This window comes from Lepisosteus oculatus, chromosome 23, assembly GCF_040954835.1.
Source record: "Lepisosteus oculatus isolate fLepOcu1 chromosome 23, fLepOcu1.hap2, whole genome shotgun sequence".
In the NCBI taxonomy this organism is placed as follows: domain Eukaryota; kingdom Metazoa; phylum Chordata; class Actinopteri; order Semionotiformes; family Lepisosteidae; genus Lepisosteus; species Lepisosteus oculatus.
The window spans coordinates 13278996-13299844 of record NC_090718.1 but is presented as its reverse complement, the minus strand read 5'-3'; the positions used below and the strand labels follow the sequence as shown (position 1 = coordinate 13299844).

Sequence of the window (20849 nt, the reverse complement as noted above, 5' to 3'; positions counted from 1 at the left end):
GCCGACACGCAAGATGTGACTGAATAAAAGGTTGAACCACCCTTCTATTTCTCTATTAAAACCTTTATATTGGCAACATGATTCAAGGTCTTTGGATCAAAATGAATTCCACAATATTCAACAACAAGTTTTAGTCCTAACACTCTAGAGTGCAATGGGACAGTTACTCATCTAATAGAGTTTTAAATATCTGGGAAAACACATGGATTACGCTGAGAATATAGGACATTTTTAAGAAAGCAAATCAGAGACTGTTTTAAATTCAAAGGCTGAAGAACTTTCATGTCAGTCAAAATATAAAAGCCTTGTTGAGAGCATCCTGGCACTTAACGTGACAGTTTGGGATGATAACCTGGGGTTGAAAAGCAAAAGCAAACTGTCCAGGATTGTGAAAATGGCAGGGAAAATAAGTGAGAAACAGCAGCCCCAGACCTGCGAGTTACATCATAATACCGTTCTCAGAATGGCAAAAAAGCATCACAGCTGATACCAGACATCCACTCCATTCTCAATTCATAGTGCTCCCATCAGGAAGACGGTATACAGCACCAAATAAAAACATTTATAAGAAATATTTTGATCCCTCTGAAATAAAACTGCTCAATGCATGTACAGTAAGTACTGTGAATGTAGACCCCCCAAATATTGTATCCATTTATTACATACTGCTGATTTCATGCGACTCTTATGTTTTGCTTGTGTACTTTATACTACTATGGGAGAAGCAAAAAACAAATTTCCACAATAGAAGACAAAGTATTTATCTATCGTCAAAAAATAAAAGTCTAAGGAAGAGAAACAGCAGCACCAACAGCAGACCCCATCTGTGTCTTGTGGACGCTGTGTTTGCTTTGATCTCATCAGACAACAATTTGAGAACGCATTCTGGGGCACCACAAAACCTCAGAGCCCCCTCCTCAGAGGGAAGAGCAGCTGGCTCACCTGCACACCTCGAACGAGGGGTCACTGAACACGCGAGACCTGCACGTGCTGCATCGCAGGAAGAACACGCCAACGCTAACCTTCCTAATGAGAACACCTCCCAGGCAACTGCTGCTGTCAGACATAGATTTTACGTGATGATTTGATGAAACATAACGAGATAAAACTTCAATTAGAACTCCATATCCCTACATGCGAGCGCAAGGAGGTCTCGGGAAAGGTTAAGGAACAGGAAAAGGACGCTCGACTACTGGCAGAAACCACATTTTTGGCGCGCCTGAATGCAGCTGGTCACCTGTTTCCGAGGACAAAGAGAAAACTGCATAGTTGATGCATCTGTGATTTTGCACCTCACACTTCATGAGATTACTTTATTCTCAGCAATCATTTCAGAGATCTCTGCAGTGGCTGATCCTGAAAAAATATTATACAATTCAGTCCTATCCGTTAGCAATCTGATCTGACATTATGCCTTCATAAGACTACACTCACCCCTCGTTATAAGGCCCTCCGTGTGATATCACTTAGATAAGGAGATACATTAAACTGCATTCCCCTTTCCAAGTTCTCTTTTTTCATCCAATCTTTCATGCAAAGATTATCAACCCTTTCTTGAAGCTTTCAGTTTCATCAATCCACTCTTTTTAAATCTCCTCCAGCATCTCATCCCCAGTCTTCAGTGATGCTTTGGACATCTTTAACAGTATTCAATTTTTTTCTTTTTTTTTTCCCCGATACAAACAGTTCAGCTCCGTTTTATCCAGCCACCAGCACAGCAGTGTCAATGAGCACAAGGCTATCAGTCTTTGGTCCACAGCCAGGAGAGAGTGGTGAACTGTGATGACTTCAGTGTGGTTTTGAGATTTGCACTAATGTCCCCTTGGGACTGAGCAACAACCAACATCAATTTCCTCAGCACCAGAGCCAGATTTAAACCCCCCTGTCAACAGGTTTGAGCAAAGAGAAAAAACACTTATTTGCACTGCCCCCATCTTCCATTAGCATTTTCCAATGCCACGTGCAAAACAAATTTCAGAATATTAAACTGTAACTGAACTCGTACAGCAGGAGTGCAGGGCGAACAGGAATTAACAGGGTTCAAATCATTAAAAAAAAAAATGATTTCACGTTAGAAAAACCTTGAACTGTCATGGCACCACACTTCAGAAAAGTTATTTACATAGAGAAACCATCAGAATAACAATTACCTTCGGCCTTTCTATAACCTGCAAAAGAAAAAAAAAACTTGAGAGCTGAACTGAGGAATTCCATGCTTAAATAAACTGAAAATTTAGCTGAAGTGCTTCCACAGGGTGTCACTATCCACACTGCTGTTGCCACGCATTCATGCACACATGATCATTACTTCACTGGTTTCGGTCAATGCTGCCCCAAGAAGATCTACCCCCCCCCCCAGCCCTCCTAATAGAAACAGCCCTTAGATCCACTATAATCATGTCAGGAAGGATGACGGCCGCAGAACGAGACAATTAAGCACGCTAATCTGTCATTTATTTGTGTGGGCCGCGTTCCTTTTCAGAGCGAAGCCCATCAATTACAGCCGTCTCCCTGCTTTTGACAGCCAGCTTTCTGCGTTCCGACACGCACACACACCTCCCGCTGGACTCCTATGAGATAAGAACGGGGACAGGAGGCGGGGAAAACGGCGCCTTGAGGAAAAAAGCCTGCCGAGGAGGGGGATCCCAATCCCAATCCCGTTCCCATGGGTCGGAGAGGTGCGAGCTGGCCTGGTAGCGTCAGGTATAGAAGAGGCAGAAGAGGCAAAACCAGCCTCTGGGACTTCACCAGATACCTGCTATGAACAAATCTAGAACTTAACAGCTACGCGTGGGCATGTGGCTGGATACACAGGCAGACGGCGAGACAGATATACTGTAGCAGGCAGGGTGCTGGTGCAGCCTTCCTTGGGAGAGGTGGGGGCGGCTGGGGCAGGAGTGCTGCTGCAGTCTGGGACCTGCTGCGACACTGAATGGGACGGGAAACTGCCCCTTCTGGGGCAGCACCGCAGGAGCAGTCAGGCCGCTGAGGGGCAAAGGGGGAAAAGACTCCAGAGGGGGCTGCACTCTGCCCAGCTCGTGCCCAAGGTGGCGCGGCAAGTGCTCTCCCGCGTCCTGCAGCAGGCTCCCTCAGCAGGCACTGCGAAGCCACCCTCTGGCACGGTGCGACTGCAGCCTAGCCCAGCACATCCCAGCCCTGTGAGACACGGAGGCCCGGTCCAACGGGACTGGGCCCGAAGGCAGGCGGACCGGACTCTGGCGGAGCAGTACAGCAACGGGCCACGCCAGTTCACCCTCTGGCCCCGTGCAGACGCTCCTCTCGGCGCCACACCCGGCATCGGTGGGAAGAGCTGCCTCTTTTTGTTTCCGTTTTGGGGGAGCCTTCCAAATCCGCGCCACAGTCCCATCGGACACATCCCCTTCTCCTCGCTCGATCCCCGCCGGGGCCTCTCCAGAACCAGGGCGCATATCCTTCCCCTGCTCAGCAGAAGAAATTCTCAAAGCCAGGATTAACCCGGAGTGTGGAGTGTGTCCTGCCCTGCAGCAGCAGCAGCAGGATGAAGAGCCAGCCGCTCACGACGGGGGGGACCTGTCCGCGGAGAGGCGGCTGGACGCGAGAGGCGTTTTCAACGCGCTTTCCGACCTGCGACCGCGAATAAAACACAACGCGGCCAAAGACAGGCCTCCTGCGGTGCGGCACGCTATTGATCGCCACAGTGCTTACTGACAGATGCATTCCTATTACAATAGCAGGGAAGCGCACACTTTATCCACAGGTGAGACGCTCCTTTCTCTCTTCATTCCCAGCCCACAAGTTAAAAGGCTGATTTGCATTTATATTGCAGAGCCAGCTTTGCAGCCGTAATTGGTGTGGCAGAGCAGCCCCCCCCTCCACGCCCCCCCCCCCCCACACACACACACACAAGGCGAATCTGAGCCTTTTGAAAGCGCCTCCTGCAGAATAGCGCTGGGGGGACCGGCCGCACAGCTCAGAGAGGGACCGTCAGAAACGAGCACCGAACCCCCATCTTTCCACGCTCCTTTCCCAGTCAAAAGAGTACATTTTGCACTGTGAAAACGCCCAATGGAGTACGACCCCAGCAGTACAGCAGAATGGAGGTGCAACACTTAAAAAAAAAACCCAGCAAGGGGATGGTTTGCAGGAGACCATGCTTTAGCGAACAGTTACCAGTAAAGAAAATGCTGAACGATGATAATAAATGTATAATAACAAATGCATTGTCTCCTAGTAATGGGGTACTCCTGCATCTCCTGGGTTCTCTCCTTGATCAAGGTTAATCAAGTTGTTTTTAAACAAGTCTAAAAAAGAATTATAGACCAGATCACCTTAAAGAATTGGAGTAAATACGAGGAAGCACAGAGGTGACTCGGGACCAGGTTTGAGAAACCCTGTCCTGCAAAAGCGCAAAAAAAAAAACATTCAGAGCTTTTTTATTGCTGTAAAATGTGAAACTAAAGTTCTCATAAGGTCATTTCTTCACTCTGCTAAGAACGTTTTTAATTCTTTGAAGAAACCCTAAATCTCCGTTAAAATACAGTAGATCACTGGAGACCATAACCATAATCTCTTGAGCAGATGGTCATACAATCATCTTACGTGAACATAATCCATAAAGCAATTACTCTCTGGTAGAAAAAAAAAATCAAACTGGGAGAAGGTGTTGATTAAAAATTACGGTGACAAATTACATTTGAAGTATACCCTGAATTTCAACGTGTAAAGATGCAGCTTTTTGAATATTTCAAATACTTTACAATATTCTTAAAATATAGCGCTGCTCTGTTCTTATGAAGAGTCTTAAGCAATCTTCTAGAACTCCACCCCAGCTAAGCTGAGCTCACCGCAAACTGCAAGTTTTATCTTATTTCCCAGGTTCAGTGACGGATTGCCCTGGAGAGAGCTCCGTGATCGTTAAAAGAACATCCTCAACACTCTGCGAAAAGAGAGGTCAAAGCTCTTGACGGATAAAGCAATGAATTGTATACTTCATGGCATTTCTGCATTCAGAGGCAAAGCTGAAGACGGAGTCTGCATTCCACCCGGTCCCAGGCTAAGTGTTTACTGAGCCTCGTAAAGTGGAAATGCACAGACGAAAACAACACTGCTTGTGTTTTACGTCCATTAAGTAGCAATATCAAAGCCATTAATTTATCTTGTAATATGTTAAAAAGGACCGGGAAGAGGCTCCTGCAGATCCGTGAGTATGGGGACGGGCGGGGGAGACCGTATAAACCGGAATACGATTAAATAAAAAGGCTGGTATCAAATAAATATGTCGAAGGAGGAGCCAGTGTGAAATCTTCACTCCACAGGTGACCTACGATCACAGCAGCATCTGGTTGAATTACTTAATATTGCACCCAGCCAGCGTGTAATCCAGGATAATTCCCTTTGCCGAGAGTGCCCCAATCTGGATAAATTCATCCCATGGGAATGACATCCAAGCAGAATTTCTCAGAGAGGGAAGAGGGAGGGGTGGGGGGGACTCTGTTTTTTATTTCCTGAAGAAGCTTAATGGCTATGATTTCATAGAAGCACCATCATAAATACATTAGTAAATGCAAATATGTTTTTGAGGGAAAACAAGCAGCTGTCTAGCATATTGTTTAAAGAATCTGGGTAGATTTACATGCGTGTACATTATATGCACGCGCTGTAGTTACAATCAGAGACTAAATACGTTATATTCTGCTGCACATTTTAATGTGGTGCTTTATTACCTGTTTTGGTAGGAGAAAAATTCAAGAAGGTAATCAAAATCCATAATTCTGAAAATATCACAGAGCTAAGGGAATACATCTAGACGTGAACATAGATGTCCTGTACAGCAGGTTTGTGCTTCGTTAACCCAGCGCAAGAGAATCTCTCTCCCTGCTGTCCACAATGAACATCACCCAGTGCATGTAACCCAATTTCATTCGGCATAGCCTATTGATTCAGACAACAGCCAGGTTGCAGAAAACGTTTTGTTTTTCGGGCCACAAAGGCAAACTAAAAGGAGACCAGATGGACTAAAGACTTCACGACCAGCCTTTCAGTTTTGTTTATTTACCAAGAGTTAAACTAGCAGCCCTAAGATAGCCATTTTAGCCACTCCAGGTTGCGGTGGATTAGGCACCGGCTGACATCACACAGAGGGAAGCAGGAGGTCAGAGGATTGGAGGCCAACTGCTGGAATCATCCCCGCAAACAAACAAAGCCCAAAGCGACACACTCGAACTGTTAATCTCATTCTTACTCCCCGTCATTAAAAATACAGATCAGCCAAAAAAACGGAAATTAATCCATACTTCTAATATCTCTGCACCACTTTGGAATGCTACATGTCTAATTCACAAACGATGTCATTTTGCCTGGTCAGTGCTGTGTTTATGTTTATGCTCTTTTCTGCATGTTAGCACTAGCTAGAATTGACAGGGCATGATGTTTATCAAGCCCTCCTTCAATTGGTTTTGAGAAGGGAGAACAGCATCAAAAGAACACGCCGCTGTCCAAAAACAAAATGAGGTTTTCCCTGTAACAGCAGACGTCATTCGCCACTATCGCCAATAAATATGAATGGGTCAACGTGCTCAACAATCGCCCGTTTCGAACTCCCAACGGCTTCAACTGCTTAAACACGGGTTTTCAGAGTGTTCCCACCGCGTAATTACAGGATTGGGATTCACAGTAGAGAGAAAGAAAGAAAGAAAAAAAAACTCCAGGAGAAGTCCTGGCTGCTTTACCAGGTTAAAAAGGAGCTCTGATGAGAATCCTGCGACTTAAAACTCCGATGTGTGGAGCTTGCAGGAGAGTCATTAGGGATGGCGAACGTGTGCTTGTGAGGAGAGGAAAAAAAGAGGCTGGTAGGGGTGAGGGGGGGTGGGGGGGGGACAGAGGAAGAGGCACAGAGAGAGACTGCGTGGGGATTGTGGTGCAGCAGTGCCCCCAGTGTAGAAAGCTAGGGGCAGCAGTGCTAAGGAGAAGTGCGAGGAAAACCATCAACTCTTAGCAGCTCCTTATTTTAAGAAATTATTCATCATAAATGCATTTTGTGGGATTATGCACAGGGATTGTTGTTCTATGGAAATGAAATGACTGTATCCTTTCAAAATATACTGATTAGCCCCATCTTTTATCACCCGAGACATCAAAGACAGAAACAGGAAAAGGATCTCATTAGCTCACCGATAATAGCGGTACCGTTAAACTGTCACGGATAAATTAACATGCCAGCATACGTCTTCAGGCTGCCTCACAGCCCCGCGACCTCCCATGTTTATTTATAGAGGTTTTTAGGTGAGGCTTCATGACAGCCTTTGACAACTGTCTGACAGGAGCCCGTGAGAGTGACCTCTGTGGCACAAAGATGAGCTTCCACGCGCACTTCATTTTTCACTGAGACAAGGCATTGCTGAGAGAGACACGGAGGAAGAATCCTGCTTTGCGGGGGGTGACAGACAAGAAAATGTCTCCTTTTCCACCCCTCTGTCTGCCGACAGAAGCTGCGACAAACAGAGCAATAATTTGTAAAACAAGAATTAGCTACAGGGGGAAAAGAGGGCTCCCAAGGGGCTGGTAAAAAAAAAGAGAGGAGCAGGCTGTTAGCTCATGTTTACCTGGCAGAGCCGACATTATTTTATATTATAGTAATAACCATCTGAGCTGAACTGTAAAATAATACAGCCTTGTGTCAGCTGTAACTCAAGAATTCAGTGGCTTCAAGTATCTGTCCTCCAGCTTGACAGCTCCTATTATGGTGAGAAAGAACACAATGACACCGGACTGCTAATTCCTCACCTTATCCATCAACCTGTCTATTAGCACCATTTTATTATTTCATTTCTGAAGCCTTGAATGTACTGGTCTTCATGCAATCTGTTAACACAAAAACATCTTAATTACGCTGCCCGTAGACCATTCAGACATGCACTGCCCATGTCGCAGCGGTCGTGTAGATTTAAACCGAACTGGCATGGACTGCAAAAAAAAAAAAACGTTTCTCTTTTTTAAATGGGGATTCAATCAAAGAAACATGGTATAACTGAAAAGAGGAATCACCTTCCACAATAGAAACTAGACCTAGGTCCGTCCCCCCCCAACACCCCCTATCAAGAGAATTAAAAGAACTATCAGCTCATCTCCAACTCTTGCATTACAGAAAAAAAAAAAGATTATTTTTACTCTGCAGTCCCTGACATCTTCACTGCCGGAATTTACAGCTCCGTTCTTATCTGCTGTAAAGAGATCCCCTGTTCTAGTAATTACGTACATTAAACCTCTCCTGCGATTTACACGCCGTACTTTCACCAGGGACGAGGCGAGAAAAGGCTGTTTCATCTTAACTGCGTTTGCCCTTTCATGCGCTGTTGTAAAACGGGGCTCATTCATGTCAGGGGGCAGGCAGGGCCACTTGTAAAACCTCACCTATAGAAGCAAGTGCTCTTCTGGGAGCAACAGCAGAGAGCCCAGCAACCCCGCTGCAGACTAACGAACTGTAGACTGAAACCATTCTTCCTGCTCCAACTTCGCAGCACGCACTCTCACACCCATAAAAACAGATAATAAAACTGACAGCCTCTTGAGATTTGATCTACCGTTCGTGAAACAGCGCTGCCGAGAGCAATATTAAAACCTTTATTACTGGTGTCAGTTTCAAATTAGTGGTATGTGTTGGATACACACAAATATGTTCTCTTAGTGTGCAGATGCTGAGATTTTGAGTCTTCTGGGTAAAAAAAAAAGCCATATTTCCCCCCCCCACATTAGGAACTGCCAGTTTTAAATTGAAAAGACATCACTGCAGACGCGCGTGTGTGCGACAAATGTACAGTAGAAGAACATCTGGTTTAATTTCACCAAGTCCATATGCACGTCGGTGAAAATAAAACTTTAGGAACTGAACAAAAACAGCTTGTGAGGACAAGAAGCTGAAGTGTGAAAAATGTTCCATTTTCAATCACGGCCCTCAAAAAGACAGTGCTATGTGCTATGTGACTCCAATATAAAAGATCGCATTGCCACCCTTCACTTCAATGGCACTGGGAGGTGAGGCACACTAGCCGGCACGCAAATACACAACACTGCAACCTGAAGGAGCCAACACTGTGCAAGCCTGCAAACGTGGACAGAGAGAGCTCGCAGGTCTTCGCCAGTGGCACTGCTCGGAACAGGTCTGTAAGAAACCACGAGCACGCAACCAACACCAAACCTGAAGGATTACACCAAAAAAATCACCTCAGTTACTTTCGTCTTTTGCCAGGTGTTTATTTGGCCACCCTTGAGGAAACCACCTGGTGGCTAAGAGGTGAAGCACTGTACTGATATTTTCAACATTAAAAAAACATCTGAAATATCGGAGAGCAGGCAGCATGCTGTGGCTCTCCAGGTGGGGATGTCAGCCACAGTTGTTCCCAAAAGCACCACATCTACAAATCCTCATTTTGTCTTGTATGGTCATTCCAGCGCTTATTTAAAAGCCCTCCTCACCAATCTATCCTGAGCTGGATGGATTCCCATCCCTGCAAGTCCCTGAGGAACAGACGGTTTCTCTGAACTGTTTTCAACACGCTCTAGGGATTGCTAAGGGATTTTTGGCATACACAAAACAGCAGAGCCCTAATAAGAGCAGGTATTCAAGTATTAACCAAGATTCCCTCCAGCTACATTTCGAGGCTCACTCCATGCAACTTGCAAATTAATCTGTTTTTCTCCAGCTGCGTATGCAATAGCATGCCTTTTTCAGCAGAGCTAAACTGGGAGCACATGCCCTCCAAACCGGGAAAACTAAGGCAGGAACGCACGAATACAGGTTTGCTCATCTTAGACATAAAACAGTACAAGAGATTAAGGGCAAACAGAAGGTAGAACCAGTTTCCTTACCATGTCCCACAAGCCAAAAGTAGAAAAAGATGCAGGCGGTCATGACTGGTGAAGAAGTCATATGTACGGAGCAGCAAGCAAGAACAGACATTAACTTCAGTCAAGATACTACGGTGTTCTATATTACAGTTCAGGACAGTAATTCGAGCCTCCCTAGCTCCTCTATTCTTTCTTTCGAGGGTGAGGTCGTGTTCTGCTCTTCAGCGTCCTCTTTTTTTCCCCCCTCTCAATTCTCTCTTCGTCCCCTAAGCCCGCTCTCCCCCAGTCGCCCGGCGCACAGTTTCGCTCTACTCTCCAGCTGAAGTGAGCTCTCGGCTTTGCTCTCTGCCTCTTTCAGCGCTGTTCCATTCTCAATCTCGGAGCATCAGCGCGCGGCTCTCTCTCTCACTCACACACGCACGCACACACACAGCGAGCAAGCGACTCGGCTCGGCACAGAACAGCAGAGACTGCTCCCCAGCTTTGCTCCTCCCTCAGCCGGTTGCCAGTCTGCCTGCCTGCCTGCCTGAGTGACTGTGCCTCAGCGGGGCGCTGAAAGAATCAGACCTCATCTCTGGGAACCGGGCTGCCAGGGGAAGGCAGGCAGGCAGCAGTGCCAATTAAAGGAGACCCACAAGGCAGACCTGTAACAGAGGAAAGAGAGCATCTCCACCTTCTGGGTTGTTTGTTTCCACAATATCACAATGTTGATTCAATGCATCATTGTCTTCAGCTAAAGTGAGACGCACACTTTAAAGTACCTTGCTTATCCTACAGAGCACTTCTGTGAGAACTAACTCCAGCATCGTGTATTGCAATCCACCAAGTTTGTACCGACTAATAAATATTTTAAATAACATTCCCATCTCGATTTTCAATGGGCCAGAGTCTCCCGTCTTCCTGCAGCTTGTTTTAATTTCCTTTGCTTTGTATATATGAGCATTAACAATCGGCAGAGAACTGTTTAGTGGACAGGCAGAAATGCCAAGTTAATGATGGGTATGATGCTCAGAAATCAATGCTAGAAAAAAAAAATGTAAACACTTATGTCTTGTTTTCCTGAGAATGAAATCCGATTGCTGTGCCGGTAGTAAGCAAGTACAGCTTCCAGCCAAATCTGGAAAATGAGGATATTTGACTTTCAAGGAGAAAGTTTGTCAACTTTAGTGTAAATGCATGCCTAGGGTGCTTGTTAGCTCTGACAATCAATGACTTTCTGCTAGATTTTCAAAAGCTGAGATCTCCAGCAGATCATTCCAAATACTGCCAGAATCAATATTTAATGAGCATTTTGTACTTTTGTATATATAAATGAAGTTCATTTTCTGTGATTTTTACATATCACAGGGTAATATACTGTATATATACAAATCACTTTCATACACCTCATCTGTTCCAGAAGAATTTGAAATTAAAACGCCAGTGTCTGCCAGTTTTCGATTATATTGGACGAATAAAAATGGTATCATTCATGTGCAGAACGCTTAGCAATGTAACAAGAACAGAAGCGCAGAATTTTAAATAACAAATAACCACTTGAACCAGCAGTACAGTTTACTCAATCAATATGGACCAACTTGGAATGTGTGTATACTCCCATCCAACACGGATATCGACTTCCAGAAACCAGCGCAGTGGAACAGAAGACCACTGCAATGTGTTTCGGTGTCTTAAAGGAGACTCCCCAGGGACTTGCTGTAACACCTCTGGATGCCTTAAATCACAAGCGATCTGCCATTTCCCCACCTGAAAATTACGACTGTCCAATCAGGACAAGAAAATAATAAAAAAAGACAACAAGTGTCATTGTCTTCTTACTGGACAAAAACAACTTACCGGGTAGTTACTGTATCATTCCAACAGATACACAGGACTCTGCTGGAGAGAACAAGAGGAGTGATCTACATCAATGACTCACAGCCTTCCCATATTGAGTTCATAACCCTGAACACTACTACCTGGTGCTGCATTTATATGACAGAATTCCGAGGGAGTGTAAGGATCCAAGAGCATTTTATATAGAGAGTAGGATACAACCAATTTCACCCACAGCATCAACCTGGATGGTTCACATCAGATCAGGCAGAAAAGCGAGAAATTCCCACACCAGCTGAATTACGGGGGAAATGTAGGGCAACTAGATGCCAGTGCAAGCTCACAGTGGAATCTACCCGGGACGCTAGCGTTGACATCCTTGCTCTTACCAGCAGTGTCATGGCATCTTTACTGACCGAGCAGACAGGACCTCAGTCTATCATCTCATCCAGGGGACAGCATGGCGTACATCACTGTACTGAAGAGCACCGAAAGAGCGCCGCCTGCTGGTCCAGCATCACTTACAGCAGCAGCTACATTATATTCCCCGCTTCTACCCTGGTGCAGCCCAGCTTAGTTTCCAAGATCACTCTAATAGACATGGAAATGGACACAGGAACAAGGCACACTGATTACCCCATCAGTCCACCAAGAACAGGCAGCATTCCTTTAGCATGGCTACCAATAGGCACTCACTCGGTAAAGAAATTATACTGCCACTGACCGACAGAGACCCACGACTTGCCATTAACACCCAATTCTCCGGAGCACAACAGACGTGTTATGCACTACATTACTCACTGGATAAGCACAACGGCTGTGCTGCACGTCAAGATTATAACTCGCCTGCATTGAAGATGCACATCTGCTCTGTAAGACCGATACTTTGTCCCACTTGCACAGCTGCAGTGCATCAGTCATTGCCCAATTAAAAGTTCCACATGCACATTTACGTCAATCACCTATTGAAAATTAGACCAGGGCCTAATTGGCAACATGAGAGCTGCCGAGTGATCGTCGGAGACACTCCACCTTTCTTTCATCATCATCGGCTTTTTCGGCTCCAACTGAGTCCATCAACTTGCTGGGAAGAACCAGCAGCTGCTGCCCAAGTTACCTTGATACGTATTCTGTAGGGTTCTCGAAAGCGTTCCAGAGCAACGGCAACAAACTTAGTTTTAGTGGTAAAAATATTTTTTATTTTACCACTAAAACTAGTGGTAAAAATAAAAGTACCAAGAAAACCTCTACAAAAACAGGAAATCTTGAACCTGTAGGAAGAAGATGTGTAAAAACTTTTTACAGGACCTTAATATGCAAGTCTTGAGTCCTGTTTAACCATGACATACTTCATAATGTCCACATCTCCCTAATGAGCTAAGCTACTCCATGCTGCTCACTCATACCAGTGCCTTATCTGCTTTAATCTGTAGCTTTTCCTCGGTTTATCATGAATATGTATTCCTAATGTCCTATTTTTGAGTGTTTTCTCTTTGCACGGCACTGTACTCTTGACAACTAGTTTACCGACTTGACTATTTTTACACGAGCAACGTTTTTAATCCTCTTTTATCTCGCATGTTCCTTTTAAATTCTGCAATCAATGCACAGCTGAATAGATCCCTTTGAGAAAATAGCAATAATATGAAAAAGCCATGCCTTATTTTTTCCATAAGGATCACAGAACAGCATTGTGCATGCGATTCCTATTTAAAGATAATCCTTATTATACAAACACCAGGCGGATGTTTCTTCTTCCCCCTCGGAAGGGAATGCAATACATTTTATTTATAGAGGACTTGCTCTAGCGCATGTCTTAAGATGCTGTACAAAAGCAAACTCCACACACACTGCAAAACAGGGTAAAATTTGAAATCAGAGCCAATTAAGAATTTAGAACTCAAGGCATGAAAACATCAAGCTATCCCTTAATGGCCACCGCAGACAGGCCTGAGGAACACAGACCCGCTTTTGGACAGAGATCTCTTAAAAAGCTCTGCACATACAGAACCAGACCACGCGCCTCACTGCGATTTGCTGCCTAGTTCTCCTGATCTGCCCGAGGCCGATGCTCTTTGGCCCGGAGACACAGTGTGAGGAGTGCTGAAACCCCTCAGATCCAACGAGCCAGTCAGAATCGCTGCAAGGTCCTTTTCTAACTGCGAAGCAGGATTCAGCTGCCAAACTAAAACAAAATTCAAACAAATGAGTCCACCAACTAATCAGATACAGTCATTTCAGGTGACATGACTGTGAAATTAAACTTTTCCTCGGATCAATAGCACACTGCTATTTTTTTTTTTTAAAGGCAGGCTTTGCCTAAACACTACCTTCAATACCGATCCCTTCCATCCCAAAGTCAGGATAAGGATATGACTACAGGAGGAAGGAGACACACCAAGAAAAGCCAGGAACTCGTCCTTTTTTTTGCATAGATTGCTAAAGGCCATGTTTGCTGTACTTTACTGTTAAGTACTCAGAATCACATGTACAATGACTCTAGCGTGGAGGGTAAGAGGCAGCCACTCCAGTCCTGAGACAGATAAAAAGCGACGTGACTGTTTACCGGGTCCGTGCCTTCGTAGGCGCTATACTATTGTTATGTGCCACATGAATGTCGTTAAGCGCGGAGCAATTGTGTGCAAGAACGACTACGTGGGAGGTGGGCGGTTAACATTACTTGTGTCAGTTCTAAACAGGCGCCATCATCAAGTTGCCTTTTAAAGCAGGACATTTTCACATCCTTCGTCTGTAACGGTCCCCGGAGGGGGAACAGAGAATTCAACCCCTGATGCGTTTGATTTTTATTTTAATCAACTCATAAACCAGAGAGCGGCAGTTCTAATCGAATGGAATTAAATAAGGAGGCACTGGCTCGGAAAGCAGAGACATTAGAAATGTTTTCATTGATAAAAAAAAAAGTCCACCGTCTACCGGGGTGATGTTAAAGCAACACGGCTTTCGCTCATTGAGAAAGCTATCTGTGCCTCGATGGACATTGTTTTCTTTCTTGTCTGTGGGTTTTTAAATTCCAAATGATCGTCTTTTAGTGCAATCATCAGTCACTGTGTTCATTTACCCGTCGATACAGAGGGAGAATTGTCTCTGTACATTTCTGGTTACTCTATCACAGCCAAACAAGCAGTGAACTACTGTAGCACTGCAAAGGAGTTCTGAGCTCTGGATGGCAGCAGTTCAGTAGTTAAAGCAGTGGTTCCCAAACCTGGTCCTGGTGACCTGTACACACCTGTTGTTTCTGTTCCAGCTGAGCCCTCAGTTCCACACTCAAACCCTTCATTGACTTAATTATATCAATAATCATGATAGATTTGAACTGTCTGTTCCTAGGTCTGAAACATGCTGGAGCTTTAAACGATGCGTTCTGCCAGTGAAATAAAATCCCCACCTTGTGACAAGAAGCGAAATTCAAAAATGCAATTGAAGCAACGTCTTCGATCAAGTAAGGCTTCAGTTATCCAATGAAGGTGGGCTGGGCTGAAACCCAGCAGGTGTGCGAGTCACCTGGACCAGGACTGGGAACCAGTTAGCCCACCCGGCTGGGCTAAAAAAAAAAAAAAAAGAGATTGTGACACAGGTGTACTTTAAAAAATGAAATCCAAACCCACCGAAATGACTTGGAGTCCATCCATGCCCTCGAACCCCGGACCATTTTCTACAGCGCCTCTGCGCGTTATCCGGGAGAACTACAGCTCTGACCCGGTGGGGGGCGGAAAATAAAGAGGTTCCGTCCCCACAGCCAGCCGCGTTCCCTCCGAAATCACGCAGAACGTCACTGCAGAACGTTCGCGCTCCCTCTGGAATCACGCAGAACGTCGCTGCAGAACGTCCGCGCTCCCTCTGAAATCACGCAGAACGTCCGCGCTCCCTCTGAAATCACGCAGAACGTCGCTGCAGAACGTCCGCGCTCCCTCTGAAATCACGCAGAACGTCGCTGCAGAACGTCCGCGCTCCCTCTGAAATCACGCAGAACGTCCGCGCTCCACAATCTGCAACAGAGACGTTAGTCTCCGCGAGGAAGCTGAGCGCCCTCCTACCTTTAGTCCTCCAAACTGTACCCGGGGGGTTTCGGTCTGGTTCGGACCTGGTTCGTGCCCTGGTCTGCCGCCAGGGAAAGTTGCCGTTCAAAGCCGTCTGTCTTCAGCACCTCTTAAGACGGTGCACCTTTAACAAGGCATAAAAAAAACACAACAGGCGTGTTGAATCCCCCGCTCGTCGCCCGAATAACGCGGGCGACACGACGCAATAAACGTGAAACTTATGTGTTGTCATGTGAGAGGAATCAAAATCACCGTCTTCTGTAATCTTAAAATTGTCGTGTATTGTGTGAATAAAATACCATACTATGCCAAAACGAGCCCCATTTTAAACACTTTTGCCTCACATTGCTGTTAAAGAGCACCGCCCAACTATTACGCCTGTTTTGGTCAAGGTAAGAGAAGTTACTCACTAAATACGGTTTTTTGACAAAAAAAAATAATGCTGTCTCTTTAATTCCTCTAAGTGTGTATCTTTTTTTCTTTCAATTTAGCTGCCAGTCGTCATACTAACATATACAGTTCCATCAGGTTTAAGGTTTAAGAACTGACAATGGTTTACTATTTAAACACAGTAGCTATGACTATACGTTATCGTGAATTATAATTATTCACTCACTTATTTATGGATGTTACAGGGTTTGCATCTTTGTCAGCACGTTTGAGGGAAGAATAAAATGAACATCCTGGTAAAATTCGCGTAATATACCCTTGAACTTCCTCGACAGGATTCTGCCGCGAACTCGAGCCTGCCGTGTGACGGAAAAAAGAGATCACGTGGTCGGAATGTTGCGATCTGAGTGGTTGTTGGCAATGTCCGTCTCAAAGCTTATGATTTCATTGGACAATTTCTCCGAAACAACCCGCCCACTCTTATTGTGTTGGCGCGAAGGTGTGATTTGTTTTTCAGATGAATTGATTGTGAAGCTATTTTAAACTGTGTGCGCTTGTTCCAAGAGGTTCCAAGTTCTTTATCTTAACGTCCAGTAACCTTGTACTCCGCGCTTGCATAACACGACTTGATTGCGTTTAAATCGCCGAAAACTCTTTGAAAGAGCACAGATGCCAGATTTTTAAAACTGTGGATATAAAACCTTCTTCCTGTCTTTACACTGCTATCGTGTCTATCAGACAACGGCCGGTCTTGGGACCCCGGAGTTGCTTGACGAGAATGTGTCAGGTAAATATGGCGAGGTGTGCTACGATAACCACAACAGGTCGCAGTATCTTACGCTCACAGGCAAAACTGAGTGAAATACTCAAATGTCTGACCGCATGAGACAGAGAACGCCCTGTTTTGTATTTTCCTGGGTTGTTTTTCCCCCCCGTGGAAATAATTCACCCTGATTCCTTATGGTAGGTCTATGCAAACTCAGAAACAAGTAACACGCCTTTTTCAGGGCAGCAAGAAGCGCTACACGATGTGAATTCCTGTAGTAGAAAACGCGAGTTATGTGGCTGAAGACGTACTTGCATGAGGTGATATTAATTCAATGCCTCATAAAGCTACCGCTCAGGGAGATTCTGCTGTCAATGCGAGAATATCGTTGTGTGGGTTTGCCCGTGCTACCTCAGGTCAGGAGCCGGCGTCGATATTGCTGTACCTCCTTTCTGTATGCTTGTGGTGCTTTACGGAGGTGTTTCAGTAATGTCAAATGCAGACGTCCAGATGTGATCTTGTTGGGTCTACATCTCCCCCTTTGTAAGACTCTTGCCTCAATGCGCTTTACCCACATTTAAAACGGGCTAAAATAACGTTTTCCCATCTCGTTTGTCGTTAAAAAGAATTATGTTAACAACCTGCCGAGATGTTAAGACGCGGATTTTATTTCCATTAATTATTGAAGGTTTTTTAACCTTAAAGTGGAAAGCGTGTTGTTGCAAGAATGGGAATACATTTTTTACACAAAAAGTAAACCATTATTTTCTCCCACGTTTGATTCCAGGCTCAAACTCTCCAAAGGAGGAATGCAGCTTTTACAACCCCGTGACATCTTGTTCTTATAAATCTGCATAAAGAAGGATGTTGGAAAGAAACAACAGATGTTGGTGAACATCTGGGACAACAGGTAAATAATGCATTTTTAATTCTGCATGTTATATGGAAGCATCAGTGTTGCCTCTGTAAGGTAGAGAAGGCATGGCTAAAGTTCTTCAGAGAATACTTTGTGGCTGGTTGTTTTTAAAAGGGTCCATTTAATTATTTTATGCTGTTCGATCATCGATGTTAAAAAGCACGTGCCCTTCAACCCACAGCTCAATTAGTGCAAAACTGTTCAGCATTTCTCAAAAGCTAAATACATATACAGAAATAAATAGCAATGTAAACCTGGTGTTGGGGAAAAAGTGCACTGTAGAGATCAGATGTCGAGATTGTACAGTGCCTGGCCTGCTACATGGCACATCAGTCTTTGTAGATCTGCACTCCATTCTGTGCTGCTGAGTGGCACTGCAGCGAGTGACAGCTCTGCGCCGAACACAGCACACATCCGATTCTTCTGATCGGGAGACAGACCCCGACAGCCTGACGGAGGGCTGTCGGAGATCAGGTAACTCGTTTGCCAACTAACCTGCGCAACTTTGAATGTCTGAAGCTCGTTTCCCCCATTTTGGAACAAGTACAGGTTTATTCCATGCCGGGAAGAGAAGAAAGGAAGGAACGTTTCAGCTGTGGAGCCTTCTTCGGGTGGCGGAAGAAGAAGAAGAAGATCCCACAGCCAAAAACGTTGTTTCCTTTCTTCTCTTTCCAGCATGGAATAAACCTGTACTTGTTCCTTTGCAGCCTACACATTGCTGACGCAGCTGCCTACTTAAGCACGTTCCTCTTTGTTGTGCGTCTTCGTTTTGACCATCTGCATCGTGCAACTGCGGAACATTGCAGCGTGCGGATCTCGTGTTTTTTTTTAAAAAGAAGAAACTAAGCAATCATGATTAAAGCAAAACACGAGAAGAACAGAAAATAGAAAAAAAATAAGGGACAGGACGTTTCAAGAGAAAATCGCTCAGGGCACTACATGGAGTCCAGCGCAAGGGCAATAGCTAATTTTCTCCTGGGACTAAGACCACATTAAAAGTAGAAAACTGCTTAGAAAGGCCTTCCATGCGGGTTGGTACAGTTAAATCATTTTTCTAGGCAGCTTATACTAAAAAAAAAACTCTTTAAAAAATGAAATTTTTGCCCTTGTATTCACTGACTTGACACAATGCTTTGTTGCTTCAGTTCTGGGTTGACATTCCTGAAAAATAACCATCTAGCAGAGACATTACAAAACATCATAAAAGAGCACTAAATAGCGGTGGTGTCAGATATTTGGAGCGATTAAAAACAAACCTTTTCCAATTACTGTGCATGCACTAAATTATTCTCTTTTATTGAGCATCTATTTAATTACTATTGAGACTGCTGACCGGCTGAATATAGATCAGGGATTTTGTTCTGTCATGGATACAGTAGCTGAGGTGCTGCAGTAGAAGCTGGTGAGAAGCAAACCGATCTGGTTATCTGATCAGATCTGATGAATTTAGAATCCACCGTCTTTTCTGCTTGAGGGCATGAAAAGATGTTGTTGTTTTTTTTCCCAAACAGGTAACTTCGTTGTCTGCAGAAGCTGGGATTGGCTCACCGGCAGTTGAACTGACAGCGGGAGAGCACCGAAGGCAAGTGTTTTGACAGATGTCTTGCTGTAGTGGCGCAGGGTTGTTTTTTTTTTTCTGTGCCCTTTCAGAGTCCACAGTTTCAGACCATCGGATCATGTCCTCCTCCTAAAAAGGAAAATAAAAGTCTGTAACCTTCAGTGCACGAATGCAGTATTTAGACAAGATCCTTTCACAGCTGCTGCAGGCCTGGAGAAAGAAGACAAACCCTGTTTTAGACTCTCTGCACATATCCTGCATCGAAAGTAACAAAGATCACTAGGTCATATCCTGGAACTGGCTGTCTGGCATGTCCCTGAGTGATCTCTCCGCCCATGGTGGGCAAGCAGACAACACTCACCGCTGCCCAGAGCTGTGTGCAAACAGAGAAGGAGATTTGTTCAGCGGAAAATGTTTTTTTTTTTTGTGAGGATGGCCTGAATGTAAGCAGCTTTTATTTGCAAATGTATCGGTTACTTTTAGCCAGCTCTAATCCCCAAGGATTATGGGACTCGCTGGATCAATGAAAGCTTTATATGGGTCGTCCTGCGTTATCCCCTGACAGGATCCAGTGCAGTATTTGTCTGGAAAGGGGTTGATTAATGGCTATAAGTGCAGACCTGCCCTCAGATGGAAGATCCTCATCTGTACACGTCTTTGGGAAAAAAATAATGACAAGCTGCAGCAGCCTATATCGCACTGTGCTCTTACTGCCGGAAATGCACAGCTCACCCTTGACCTAGAACTTATTTGTAGTAATCACAGAAAGCACTGCAGCTAAACTAAAGCCTAAAGTCCCTGGAAGTACAGCATTAATGATTGCAAGTTACACATTTTAACTGGGTCACCTTGGCAAAATGACATTTTATTAACTCTAGTAATATTAGTGGTTGTTCTGCTTTAATCAAAACACTCTTTTTAATCCAATTTGGATTTTGTTCTTGAAAAACGTTAGGCAAAACAGGTCGTCTGGTTTTACTTTTTCATTCCGATCCCCAGACTTTTGCGGCCAGAGAGGAAGATACGCCTACAAAACACAGTACCGAGTGCAATGAGTTCTTCTCTCTTAAAGCGTGTTAACGAATGACCCTGCTTGCTCTGTCGCCGGAGTTTGAGTTAGACATTTTTAATGGATTTCTGGCTTCATCATGCTGTGTTGTGTGCAACATACCTTCCAAGAATAACAGGCCACTTCGAATCTGCATCTCGAATAATTTTCTTAATAAAAAACTATTCTAATCAAAAGTAAGATATGTATTGGGGGACATGGTGGCGCAGTCGTTAGCATTGCTGCCTCGCAGGCTGTGGGTTTGAATTCCCGGGTACTGTCTGTGTGGAGTTTGTATGCTTTCCTCGGGGTGCTCAAGTTTCCTCCCGCAGTCCCAGTACTTAACGGTAGGTGAATATTTGCGTCTGGGCTTTGAGTGCGCGTGCGTGTGTGGCTGGTCTGTGATAGACTGCTGTCCCGTCCAGGGTGTATTCGCCTTGAGCCCATCGATTGCCAGGCTCAGCTCTGGCTCCTCC

General features: G+C 44.9%; 1 protein-coding gene and 1 long non-coding RNA gene across 4 annotated transcripts in view; one reads left to right on the top strand and one right to left on the bottom strand.

The window, feature by feature from the left end:
* LOC102687316 (kirre like nephrin family adhesion molecule 3) overlaps window positions 1–16426 on the bottom strand; it is a 186896-nt gene extending 170470 nt beyond the window's left edge. For 2 of the 3 annotated variants that reach the window (XM_015337524.2, XM_015337525.2), the window contains exon 1: window positions 9844–10349. In XM_015337524.2, the coding sequence (XP_015193010.1) occupies window positions 9844–9934 (91 nt within the window). In that variant the 5' untranslated portion in view covers window positions 9935–10349. Of the gene's footprint in view, window positions 1–9843; window positions 10350–15692; window positions 15820–16311 lie in introns of those variants that run through there. The other variant, XM_015337526.2, reaches the window with a different exon arrangement.
* A 242-nt stretch (window positions 16427–16668) lies between these two features.
* On the top strand, window positions 16669–19680 carry LOC107075650 (uncharacterized). The gene is made up of 3 exons (XR_001477166.2): window positions 16669–16872; window positions 17639–17761; window positions 19279–19680. It is a non-coding gene; the product is annotated as an uncharacterized lncRNA (long non-coding RNA).
* The last annotated feature ends 1169 nt before the right edge of the window (window positions 19681–20849 follow it).